The 13,955-nt window shown below is 35.2% G+C and overlaps 1 protein-coding gene across 1 annotated transcript; it reads left to right on the plus strand.

Moving 5' to 3' along the window:
- The first annotated feature begins 2,233 nt into the window (after nt 1–2,233).
- Nucleotides 2,234–10,522, plus strand: LOC112747437 (lysine-specific demethylase JMJ13-like). The gene is made up of 11 exons (XM_025795447.3): nt 2,234–4,303; nt 5,452–5,794; nt 6,663–6,819; nt 6,906–7,125; nt 7,307–7,360; nt 7,467–7,546; nt 7,647–7,924; nt 8,045–8,437; nt 8,695–9,089; nt 9,194–9,478; nt 9,686–10,522. The coding sequence occupies exons 1-11, from the start codon at nt 4,301–4,303 to the stop codon at nt 10,022–10,024; spliced, it is 2,547 nt and encodes an 848-aa protein (XP_025651232.1). The 5' UTR covers nt 2,234–4,300; the 3' UTR covers nt 10,025–10,522.
- The last annotated feature ends 3,433 nt before the right edge of the window (nt 10,523–13,955 follow it).

Below are 13,955 nucleotides of genomic sequence, written 5' to 3' on the forward strand. Positions count from 1 at the left end.
TTATTTAAGTGGACAAATGAACTGATTCGACCAATCCAAATTAGTTAAAAAATATATTTTATTTTTTCATTCTTTCTATTTCAATAAGGGCTTATGTATGTGTTGGGCGTGCAACCATCCCCATCAAAACATGTGAAACATTTTTGGTATCTTTTGTTGCTGTGGATGATTTTATAGTGTCTGCACCAAAGATTCTTATGCGTGTAGCTCTAAGATTTTGTAGCTATAATATTTTTTCTTCATTTATTTTTGCCCCTCTTTTTTTCAAGAGAATTAGGATCAGCAATTGAGATTCTAATATCCTGTTTGATGTGTATAATCATCATACTCTGGCATCTCATAATCAGAATATCTTACTTTAATTTCTAGCCAACCTATTTATGATTTTTATTTATTCTATTGGTATTTATATTGTGCAATTTATCAATATTTATTAACTTAAATTTATAACTAGATATACACTACTATAATTTCTAGCAAGTTCACAGGTTGTGTTTGAAAGCGTGGCATTTCGGTCTTTCCCTCTTTTTTCAAACTCAACTATAACTCAAAGCTATGCTAAAACTCTTAGCCAAATACAATAGTCAACGAATAATTGTTTAACTAAGATTGGAAATATTTCATTTCATTCCAATTAATCTAAAAGTACCAACCTTAGTCAATTATCCCATGTGCCTAAAAATTAAACTGGTTGGACCTATTCCTGCCACGTCATTTTCTAATTTTCTTTCTAATCCAAATTCCCCCAATCAAATCGCTCGTAATTCTACTAATAATTTGTATTATATTTTCCTGTTCTCGTTTACATAAATGCACTTGATGAGTTGATGGGTACATGTCAATGATGAAGGCCCGCTTGGTCTCTCACTATTAATTAATTTTTTTAATATAAATAAATTTAAACATAATTGTACTTTTGGAGATAAGAAAGAGTGGGTAATCCAAATTAAGGCAAAGTAACTGATGGGGTCTACTTTGGTACATACAAAATATCCTTTCCTCTCTATTTTTTTTTCTTCTTTTGTCTTATTTTATGACTCAGCTTGAAATTCTCCCACAGATAAGGCTCATTCAACCCCTTGTTTTGGGTTATTTAACTTTCCAACATCCTTGGTGCTTTGGAAATAGACACCTCAAATTATTACTTACCCTTATCATAATATCTATACCAAATTAAAACACACATCGATTAAGGAAAATAAACAGAAACACTTATATCTATTCTGGCACATTTAATATATAATTAATTTTTTAATAAAATTATGAAAGAATAAAAAAAGAAAAATTTTTATTATTGTGTTGTTGTTTTTGGAGAGAATAATGCTATTTAATTATACTAATTATTAAATTAATTTTAAATTTTAAAATAAAATAAAACAACTAAAATTTCTAAAAATTTGGTTAAAAAAACATAATTATTTAAAAAAAGATAAGTATAACAAATTTTATTTTTAGAAAAAAAAGATAACAAATAAAAATTTAATATATAGACTAAAATCAGATATTAAATTAATTAATATATATTTTATATAAAAAGTTGATTTTTAAGTAATATGGTAAAAAGATAAATAATAAAAAATATTATTTATATGTTAAATCAATTATTATTGTATTTATATATAAATTTGTGTATGATTTAATTTTAAAATAATAATAACATAATTGATTACTAATATAGGTAAACCATAGAATAAAGATGAAGAATTTATGAAATTAGGAGTGATGATGATCATCAATACTAGCTGGCTAACTTCACTTTTATAGCTACCAGCGATAAATGTGGCATCATAACTCCCCTCAACTCAATTATCTCCTATCCAATCCCCTCTATCATGGTCCCATCCCATCATCACATCTTACAACAAATCCAACGCTTCACAATCGCCCATTTCCTCATAACCACATAATCCACCCTTCATTCTCTCGCCCCTTTAATTAGCATAGACTCCATTCAAATATTTCTTTTTTATTTATTAAACCTTCCATTTATTTTCACAAAAGCTGGTTCGTTCTGCTGTGGTCCCCAATAAAAAAAGAGTATTTTTTTTTCCTTTTTAAATTCAATTTAATTTTTAGGTATTTAGGTGATTTTGCAGTGTTGATGAGGCATTTTGGTCAATTAGAGAACTTTCCAGAAACAGAATCTTTACCCTTACTCAATGCAGATTTACGAAAACACCCCTGGGTGCTTGAAGGGCCATTTTAGACGCAGTTATTCTAAGCGAGAGCATCCACAACCTGAGCTTACACGCAAAGCAGGGAAGCTTCGCCTTCGAACTCTCCACAATAGTAGTATTAGGTTTCTGTACACCATAGCTGCATTTATTGCGTGTCTCTTGCTCGTATAATTAAAAAAGCGAAATTTTGTCACTTCATGCCTCTGTTAAAAACAAACCACTTCCAAATATGAAAACACAAACCTTAGTCGTCTCATGTTTTTTCCATTTTAATTTGGAGTTTGAAGCCAAGCCAAGCCAAGCCGAGCTGAGCTGAGCCGAGGCGTGGAAGAACATTAGAAGAAGGTTGACACATTCCACAAGCGAAGCCGCCAAACAGAGTGTGAAAGCTTGATTTTGCTGACTGTGTTGAATTCTAATGATTAGCCCAACCTCCGCGTAACAAAAAGCTCAAAAGCAGAAACTAGCCAATAGAATGAGGAGAGAGAAAAATGGCTCACCGTGAAACCATAATCCCATTACCATGTATGGTTTTTATATTTTCCCATTATTATGAAATAATAAAAGAGAAAGAAAGTTCCAAAGGAATTAGCCAATTTGCAGAGAACAGAGAAACATCTCGTGAGGTGCAACAATTGTTATAGGATAGGGGAGGGGCTGGGGTCCTCTACTCTAGTCCTCTGCCCTTTGGATGGGACATACTTCAACTCTACTACAGAACATGTTGTAACCGCCAGCTATTACCGTTCTGGCCACCACCCCAAGTCACAAACACAAAGTCCGCGAAACCATAGCCTTATCCTCACGCCGCGTGTACCCTCCCACTCTCCTCGTCACGCCACGTGTCGGACCCACCTCGTCCCATCGCATTACGCTTTGCTCACGCATCCTGGTGGTTCACTAACATTACGGAAGTCACTTCGCATGTGACCATCCCTCCTATGCAAAAACCCTGATATGCCCCTTTCCTAGATCACCCGCGGGGCCACACCCAACCAGGGTAGGATCGTACTTTCCCTACCATGGGCCTTAACTAACTGGAAGGTAGGTGAGAGTTATCCTGTACAATTCGGCAGTTGAACAGAAAAAGTACACATGCATCTGGGGCTTTCTGATTTCAAGCGAGTTCCCGTACTTTGACGGTTCTAAGTAAACGACGAAGACAAAGAGGGAAAATCAACGGCTAGATGTCTACCTTGTGTAAACAATCCAAACCCAGACTTAGCTCACGTGAGCATTCCCTTCTTCCTTCCTGCCACTTTCTTTCACTCTGACCGGTACAGGGGCCAGAGCCTCATCGATAACACCGTCAACCATATTTACCAAAGTACCCTCCATCCACATGATGTAACTACCTAATTACCCCTCCCTTTGACTCTGTACCCGCCATTAAATTCCTACGGACAATAACGGCAACTCCGTCTTAACGGCGAAACATTCAATCGCGTTTACACTCGAAACGCGTTTTGGAATTTGGACGGCAACTTTTGTTTTCGTTGAACCACCTAACAACCACCATTCCTTCTCCACAAAGACTCTTTTAATTTTATTATTTTATTTACAATTTGACGCGAGTGAATTAATTAAAAGGAGGTCAATATTTACAATTATTATTCGGTTTTCAGAGCTAATAATAAAGAGCTAATTATTTTGGACTATAAAACTATAAATTATCCCATCCTTACCCTTTTTCGGTTTTCTAAGCATTCGTTTCCTCTCTTTCCTCATCCACTGTTTCTCTCCGTTTCTCTCACCTCGCCGGGAAACCTCTTCCCCTCGCCGGAAAACCGCTCCGTCTTCGTCAACCCTGTTCTCCGCCACCGGAGAAAATTGCTCACCGCCTTCCTATTGAAACGCTTGCATTCCCTTCGCAATTCGCCGCGGTTGCTTCAACAAGGTGGTTGGATCTCCCGGAGACACGGTTCTGGCCTTCTACTCGGTGCTCTTCGAGAATGTGGGGAGCCTCGTTGTGGTTTTGGGCTCGCTCTTAATTTGCAGCGTTCTGGATCGTGGTTTAGGGTTTGGCTCTGTGATTTGGATTCGGTTTTGTTGTTTTTCCTCTGTGATTCGTTTTGTTCCAGTGAGCGAAGACGGAGAACTACAGGGAGCGGCTTCGTAATGAGATGGTAAGTCAATCATGCTTTATTTAAATTATTTTTCTCATTCTTTTGATTTTTACTTTGATTCTTAAAGGCTTGAAAAACTCTGTGCAAAATGCATTTTCCTCCGGTGTATCTTCAGATCTCGGACATTGTTGTGCTCTATTACGGTTTGGATGGGTTTTCTCCTATTTTGTTAGCTTGAATGATGAACTTGTTTTTGTTTTTGTCAAAACACAACTCGCCATGCGGTTTGATGTTTTTTTTTTCTTTTTTTCCTCTTTTTTTTATGCTTGGACCCCGTTACAATTCATGTTACGGATTGATGTGTATGGTGCATTTTGCAAAAAATTATTGTTTTTCTTTTATTCAGTAAACTGTATAGACCTTGTTTGAAAATTAAATGAACAGGGCTCTTCTATTTTCTTTTTCCTCCTTTTTCCTGGAAGGGAATTTCGAGGATTTAGTTTAATCAAGGATCAATAATTTATTCTGGGTCTTTCTTCTCTTTTGCCTATGTGGAATTTGTGTGGTTCATTCTATTTTCGTATACATGTTTAATAGTATTATCTTTTGTTTGATTGGTTTGTGTTAAGGTGGCCGTAATGATGTTGAGAGGAAGAAACTTTACAAATTTCAGCGCATGCATTCGTTGAATGTGTCTATAAGATTGTTGTGTGTTGACCCTTCCCTATTTCCTTTACCGATTTCTAGAAACTTATTTTTATCCTTTATCCTGGCGATTTACTTTTCAAAGGACTTGATTCACGCCCTAGTCATCTAGTCGTTGACTCCTAAATGGTGTAGTAACAAGCCAAATAAGATCATGTTTGTTTTTGGCCCAGAATTGTTTTTAGTTTGCTTGGGTTGAAAGTTTATTATTTTCAAAATACTTTCCCTACTCGAGTTAGCTAGTGCATAAAAAACGGTGCCGTGCATTGACAATCTTTCGTTCTATTTTTGAAGAATTAGTAGCCAATGTCCTGCCTGACTGTTTGCAAGTTGATTTGAAGTTTTAGTGATGCTCTTTGAGCTTGTGCTTTAGTCTGTTTATTGTTGATTCTACGTGTATGTCAAGTTTCACAGTTTTGTGATATTCTGCTTCCTTTTGTGTGGTCAAATTCATCCTAATTTTACCTACTAATGTGAGTGTGAAATGATGAACAATCTAACAGGTGGAAGGGAGAGTGCGTTTATCTAAGGAAGCTAGAAATGGGTTAGAAATTTTGAAGCGTAAAAGGCTTCAGCGAGCAAAGTCTGTCACTTCAACTGGCACAAGTGTAGCAAACATGATGAACAGAAGTGGAGGAGATGCTCTTAGAGGATTGGCTTCATGTGGTGTGGGATTGCATGGTAATGCAGATGCCTTTTCTAAGCGTAAGGTGGATAAGTTTGACACAAGTAATCTAGATTGGATTGATAAAATTCCAGAGTGTCCTGTGTATTCTCCAACAAAAGATGAATTTGAGGATCCTTTGGTTTATTTGCAAAAGATAGCTCCTGAAGCTTCTAAATATGGTATAACTTTGCTTAATTAAGTCCTAATGTTTGTTTCACTGCGTATTCAATTTAGCATTTTTTATTGATATTCACAAATTCACAATTCTAGGCATTCCATTGCCCCAGTCTTTTCTCAAATCCAGCTTTAGGGTGTGTTAGAGTATGATCAAGTCCAAAACATAATAAACTGCAATAATTAACATGAAGAAAGTTATAGCTTTAACTGCATTCACCCACAGCTTAGTCTTTTTTCTTTTTTAAACAAAAATGTTATTGCAAGTGTACATTTTAGAAAATTTCCAGTTAGCCAACAAATTTTTGTCTATGAATCTATGATGACATTTTTGACTCAATCTGGAATACTATTGATGAACAAGGCAATTGTTCATACATTTCATTCTAAACTCCTAAACATTTTTGTTTCACCTCTGTTCCCTTTATTATATATACTCCAAAGAAAAATAGAATTGATGATTCAAATCAGGTCACAATATTGTGTGGAGGCACTTTTTTCCCTTTCAATCTTGCATCCTTGCTCCGAATGTGGATATAATTGCTCCTTCAAGATTTTTATCGCTTGTTCTCTTCTGCTGACTTTTGGTGTACTATTGAGCGGACTATATAATCAATAATTTTGAAGGTTCAACTTAATGAAATGAATGTTTCCTCCATGCATGTTAATTTGCTTCCCGTTTTGAGAAAATGATGCGTGCCATGGCATTCAACAAGCGTAATAGTTATTATGAGCTGAAAGGACACGTAGATTCGATATAACTTTAACTGGGCAATCCTCTTTTAGCCCTTGCATATTTATGAATCAGAAATCAACAGGTTGATAAAAATGGTGACCGAACTATTATCAATTTGACTCAATGATAAATGGCAGGTATATGCAAGATTATTTCACCTTTGAGTGCTTCTGTTCCTGCTGGGGTTGTTTTAATGAAGGAGAAAGTAGGCTTCAAGTTTACAACTAGAGTGCAGCCCCTACGCCTTGCTGAATGGGATACTGAGGACAAAGTGACCTTTTTCATGAGTGGAAGGTCAGTTCCCTTACTGGGAATGCTAGTGTTTATGATTCCAATTATAATTATCATTGTTGTTTACTGATACATTATATTTGAACCAGAAATTATACATTTAGGGATTTTGAGAAAACGGCAAACAAGGTTTTTACTAGAAGATATTGCAGTGCTGGATGTCTTCCTGCCTCCTACTTGGAAAAAGAGTTCTGGCAAGAAATTGGTTGTGGGAAGATGGAAACAGTTGAATATGCGTGTGATGTTGATGGCAGTGCCTTCTCATCTTCTCCTTCCGATCAGCTTGGTAGCAGCAAGTGGAACTTGAAGGTGTTAATTTTACTAGAGTCTCCTTTTTTCTTTTCTCCACTTCCTTTAAAAACATATCTTTTCTTTTTTATTTAGAAGTCTAGAAGAGGAAATATTCTAACAAAACAAATAAGCTGAATGCTTTGACCTTGCTATTTTGATTAGTATACTAAATACTACTTTTCTTTTCTACTGATCTCAGAAACTTTCTCGGTTGCCGAAATCTACTTTGCGGCTCTTGGAATCATCTATTCCAGTAAGATTTTTTTGGGCCTTTTGTTTCGGTTTTGCTTTCTTTGTATTGGATGACGCCAACATTTTCTGTACTTTTTTAACACAACTTACACATGGTTTTATTTCAGGGAGTAACCGAACCCATGTTGTACATTGGAATGCTGTTTAGTATGTTCGCTTGGCACGTTGAGGATCATTATTTGTACAGGTAAATATTACTTTGGCTCATAATTCTTTATATTACTAACAAGTATTCCCCTTTCTAGATGTTTATTTAATGGTATCAATATATTATCCTGTTATTGCAGCATTAATTATCATCACTGTGGGGCATCAAAAACATGGTATGGTATTCCAGGTCATGCAGCATTGGACTTTGAAAGGGTGGTGAGAGAACATGTGTATACTAATGATATTTTGTCAAGTGATGGGGAAGATGGAGCCTTTGATGTTCTCTTGGGGAAAACAACACTATTTCCACCAAATATTTTGTTGGAACATGAAGTCCCCGTTTACAAGGCTGTTCAAAAGCCAGGGGAGTTTGTGATAACCTTCCCTAGGGCATACCATGCTGGATTCAGTCATGGTTAGATTTTCTCATTGCCGTACACTTTTATTTCCAAGAATATTATGCCCTGCTGCCTTCTCCCACACAGTTAGTTAATACATGAAAAATTAATGTTGCATATCTTAATTTAAATTATAGGTTTCAACTGCGGAGAAGCTGTGAACTTTGCAATTGGTGATTGGTTTCCTTTAGGAGCTATTGCTAGCCGGAGATATGCACTGCTTAATAGGATTCCTTTGCTTCCCCATGAAGAACTTCTATGCAAAGAAGCAATGCTTCTGTATGCATCCATGGAGCTTGAAGATTCAGACATCTCTATAGGCTTGCTATACCAGCATTCTATTAAGGTTTCTTTTGTTAATTTGATGCGTTTCCAGCATTGTGCCCGTTGGTTACTAATGAAATCAAGAGCATGTATAAGTGTCTCTTCTCATTCCCATGGCGCGATTCTCTGTAGCGTCTGCAAACGCGACTGTTATGTAGCTTTTGTTGACTGCAGCTGTCACCTGCATCCAGTATGCCTACGACATGGTAAGTTATGCTCAAAACTATCACCAATGTTGTCCGTTATGTTTTGTTGTCATGTGCTGGTCCACTGCCATGCTCTTTTTTAATACTATTTTCCATATTTTGATTGTTCGATTAATAGTTAATTGCTTCTTCAATATTATATAGCATCATAACAAGAAGAAAACATTATGTTGTTTTTCAAGCATGAGAGAGTCTTGGGATGTCTTGCCGATACAAATATTCCCCTTTTTAATGTTTCCAAAATTTTGATGATCCAGATATTGAATCCCTCGACTTAACCTGTGGGAGCAAATACACACTTTTTGTGAGGGAGGATATTACAGATATGGAAGCTGCAGCAAAGTTGTTTGAGCAGGAAGATGGGATTCTTCCGCAAACCCAAAGTGACCAAAACATGTATTGCCATCCTTTGTCAAATATGTTTCGGAAAGCTAAGGCAAATGGATACACACCTTATTGTGAGCTGAAACTTGATTCTGTTGTTGAATTTTATACAACTCCAGAGCAGACAACAAATAATCAAGAATGTGGTACACAAAGTCAATTTGTTTTCGGACATGGCTTGGAGTATCGAATGCCAGAAGTGCCTGAGGCTGCAACCACTCTTTGTTCTCTTTCAGAACCTCTTGAATCCTCCTCTTCTCTAAAAAGTGTAAGTTGGTTCTTGAATATTTATGCATATTGCATCAGGAATAGAACAGCAATTATTCCTAAACTACATCCTGGCGGAATCTGAATTCCTCCATTTGCTTGCAGGCTGAGGGGCATGGCAACTTGAAGCTACGAAGTAGTGCTTTTGAAGAGAATGGTGGTGAAAGAACATCGAACAATGCATGTGAATCTTCCCCAACCCCTGCTCAGTATCATGAAAGCTCATGTAAACCACAGCGAGATCTTCATAGATCTGACGTGAAGCCCTTTGTGGATAATAGGAGTGATGATTCTGATTCGGAGATGTTCAGGGTAAAGCGTCCTTCTTCACTGAAAGCAGAGAGGAGAAGTGCAAATGATGCTTTGACTGTGAAGCATTCTGAGCAGCAGGTATTGTAAAAGCATAATTGATTCTTTTGTTAGTCCAAAATCCTTTGTGTTGTTTCGGACAGCACAGATATTTCCAAGGCTTTTACTTTTTGGTACACTGAAAGCGAAATTTATTTTAATGTCTTTCTTTCTTTCCTAAATTGGCCAATCCAATTTTTGGTGTACGATTGCATGCATTGACCATGATGAAACGATGTGCATGAACAGGGACTCAAACGATTGAAGAAAGTCCTTCCCGATGGAAGAAGTGCACATTCAATGGATTCAATGAGAAGCAGTGAATCAAGTCAAAAATACAGTCACCCTTTTCATAAAGTTGATGGTGAAATTTCTTCCAGGGACAGATTCACAGGGGCAAACAACAACAATCCCATTTCTGTAAGGTATAAGAAGTTTGGTATCGACGAGATAAGTAGGCAACGAGATCACCACCGGAGAGACAAGCTGCAGCAGACTATCAGGGAACCGCCTTCCATCGAGATCGGACCAAAGCGGCTTAAAGTCCGAGGCCCCTCATTTTTAAGTTTAGAAAGCAGATTGAATTGAAGCTCCAAGTTTCCTCAAAAACCATCGAGAGTCTGATTTTGCTAACTCCATTTAGCTAATGGACTTTCTAACACCAACACGAACAACAAAATTGCAAATGATTGATTCTGGAAGCAGCGGCAAAAAATTTAACCAATTAGGATAAGATTTACATTCTTTGTGCAGGGCCTAACATTTCGGGAATTCTGCACGGGGTGGTGATCCTTTTGGGTTCTCTGGCCGAGGTGTTTTTCCAACTTTGGCTGGTGAACCTGTGACCTGCGAAGCTTAGACTTAGACAATTGGGTTAGTGACTTATATTTCAGTGTACATTTTTTTTTCTCCCTCTGATCAGTCATTTAGGTATTGTTAGGAACCTGGGTCTATTCATAGTTTTCTCATTTTATGCCTACCAGCTGCTTCCCCTTTTAATGTTCATTCATTCTTTTTGTAGCAATAGGTCATTGCACCTAGAACTACTTGAATAAAGTTACAAAGAAATCCCTCATTTTCTCTCTATATCTCCTTTCCGTTCCGCTATGTTTTTCCTGCCAACAATGACAAATAAAGTGGAATACGCTTGCGGCGTTAAAGTTGCAATTCCCATGCTGATTCATGATTTTGTTGTTTCATTAACAATTCCTCCAAAGCAATACAACTTATTCGTATAATCTTAAAAAATAGATACACTCGTATTCTAAGAAACAATTATATAAACTTTATCCCAAGAGTGTTTCTTACCATTTCTTGCAAATTTGGACGGCTGGTTTGAACTTCATGTGTCTGCCATATACCACAAATTTTGTTACAAGCAACATGTGATTTGACAAATATGCTACTTTCATAGTGACATTATGATTTATGCATTTTCCTAACTTGAACACTTAGATCTCTTTAACGTGTACTCAATGATAGTCGACAGATGGCAGGTAATTTATGTGAGTACCAGCGTTGGCAACCAAAAATTAGGGTTGATATTTAAATTTAAATTAGTATATAGAAGATTATGAATTTTGAAAGATAATAATGTAAGTCAAATCAGTTATTTTGTTGGTGTTTTCGTTGGAACACTCATAAATATCATGTGATATGTTAAAAACACGATATGTAACAAATGTTGCTTTCATACGTTAGCAATTAACGACGATGATGTGTAACGAATGAGAATTTTCTAAGTTTTAGTGTTTTACTTTTTTTTTTACTTTAAAAAAAAAACCCTTAAATCCCAAGACAAGTGACGGTGGAGAAAAATCAGATATCAATAAAACAATCCACAGACAAAAGTACAACAGAGGCTAAGGGATGGAAAGAGAGGGTAGGAGAAACTGTCAATAAACTCTGATTTTGATGGGTTGGAGTTTTTCTTGATCCAGTAAGGCTCTTAGCAATAATTTTGGGCCTCAATTAGATTTTGATCTCTTAAAATGGCCCAATTCTAGGAGAAGATTGATGCAACCTGAGCCAATAACAAAATATATTAGAGGAAAATAAAAACGGAAGTTTAGTAGTTTCCATTTTTGGGTCATACTGTTGGGTTTGCCAATCAGGTTTGGTTCCCTTACTAGTTAATTTCACAAGACTAAAACAAAAGAGAAACTTACAGCTTCTAGTTAGGCCTTTTTTCTTTCTTTTCCTTTTTTTTAAAGGTCCAGCAACTACTATTTGGTTTATTTTTTGGTGGAGCATGTTAGGCTTAAATAGGTTACATAAATCAACAATGTGCATTTTGCAGGTCTCCATAAATATGAAATAAAAAACAAAACAAAAAATACATATAAGAAAAATGGTCCAATTTATTTGTGCAGGTGGAACTAGAAGTATATATTAAAAGAGTGATGATATGGCGAAAAATGTTTCTCAATAAAGAGTGAATATTATTTTTTACAACAGGAAAAAAAATAAAAAATAAATAAATACATCATGTGGAATACACATTTTTCTAAAATTTTACTTACAATATTTATCCTTCATCCAATTTCACTTCTGATAAAAAAATTCCCATATTAAAATATTCAGTATCTTAGGGGAAGATGATGTTCTTCTTTTAGCATTTACATTGAGAGTATATTATATGAAAATAAGGGCAGAGAAGACATGGTTATTGGAGAATCTTATGATGATCACAATAGCAATCGAATGCATATTAAATATTAATATCTCAATTGGTTACCTTTTGGCACTCATGCATTAATTATCTTTACCTTATAATAATTATAATACTCGTAACTCTACTTTGCTTTGAATATTCTGACTAGCACACACACATCTGAGTTGTCCCTAATGTAGATGCCAATATAGCACTGATGAACATTGTTCCAATAATTGGATCCATGAGTTAAATCGTTGAAGGAAGGGAGTCAAAGATTTCATTTGAGATTCAATCAAGGTCAAACCAAAGTTTTAGGACTATATATATGACAAATTTTATAAAATGCCATTTAAATGCTTAGAAAGAACACAGATGCACGCCTCAGTAAATTTAAAATAAAATGCAACACAAAGTTGAGTTGAGTTGATTTTATTTATTTATTTATTTATTCTTAAGCATGCCGTTGAGATCAATTAATATTAAATTTTGCTTCAGATCCCTTTTAATCAAGCAATACTACTACATTCAAATACATTAACTTACTCTTTTATGATTAACTTATATTATTCTAATTTTTTTTGCTGACCACGACATCTTCAAACTCAACAGGTCAAGCAATAATCCATCGTAAATCTGAACCTCATATAAGAGTCTTTTGCTAGCAAATAGATTATTACATATACAAAACGAAATTTGACTACTCGACACTCGCTTAAGCAAACAAGTTTTTAATAGCAGTCACATGAACATACATAGTCCAAAAAGCAACATATTTGTAGAGTGTAAGTTTTGGTTAAAATGGGATAGGCAAAAAGCATAGCATTGCTAGGCATCTAACCTTCCCCAAGTTGCCAACTCAACCTTATTATATTATTATTACCGGACTTCAAATTAGAGGGATTGAGCTTCTTTTTTTTTCTTTTTTTTTTTTTTTTTACTTGTGTACCTAGCCTACTCCCATGACAAAGAACCAATTTTGAGTTTGATAATTGAGTACCTAAAAAGACTTTTATTTGTAGGACCAACCATCTCTCTCCCACAATTATGTGTATCTTTTTCCAAAGAGAATATATGTAATGTGTGGATTTATTTAAATAAAGTGAAGCAACAAAAAATGTTAGATTGAGACAGGGAACAAAGCCAAGATTTATGTATGTTAATGGGTTCTTGTCAAAATATCGATCGCATATTATCTTCCATCACTCTCTGGTCTAACTACTAGCTAGATTTGTGGGGAACCTTATCATCCATCTTTCACACAACATACACTCAACCAAAAAAAATAGAAAAAAAAATGTTCCAATTACTTTGTTTAGGAATTATCCTGTGTTTTTTTTTGTTAATGGTATTTTTTAATTAGACAGGCTAATAATTAAAATGTTGCAAATTTAAATTATATTTAAAAATTTGTTATTGGTCAATAAATTATTATATAAACAATACGTGATTTAAAATCTAAAATTTACTTAAATAAATAATGAACTAATCACCTAACTAACTCAAATTGATTTTGTGTCTGTGTTTATAGCTAAGACTCAAATGAAAAAAATTAATAATAATAATATAAAATAAATACAACTCTTCTTTAATACTTTTGAATGCTTCAATGTGTGGGGTTGAAGTGAAGAAAAAATTCTCCCATTATTGATGGATTGTAGTCTATTTTCAAAGGCACATTTTTTCATATTATAGGAAAGCCACATTCCGAAGAAACGATCTCATGACACTTCGGAGGAATATTAATCAACTCATCCATTCACATATACCTTTATTATTTTATGTAAAAGAAATTGAAAAGGATAATATATGATTCAGATTTTTATCCTAAGTGTCTGAAAAGGTTGCCATCCAGTTAATATTCTC

This window comes from Arachis hypogaea, chromosome 15 (genome assembly GCF_003086295.3).
Source record: "Arachis hypogaea cultivar Tifrunner chromosome 15, arahy.Tifrunner.gnm2.J5K5, whole genome shotgun sequence".
Taxonomy (NCBI): Eukaryota; Viridiplantae; Streptophyta; class Magnoliopsida; order Fabales; family Fabaceae; genus Arachis; species Arachis hypogaea.

Coding starts and splice junctions, on each gene's coding strand:
- LOC112747437 (XM_025795447.3), top strand. Junction 7,361..7,466: donor TCTTGGAATCATCTATTCCA/GTAAGATTTTTT, acceptor GTTTTATTTCAG/GGAGTAACCGAACCCATGTT. Junction 7,925..8,044: donor CCATGCTGGATTCAGTCATG/GTTAGATTTTCT, acceptor TTTAAATTATAG/GTTTCAACTGCGGAGAAGCT.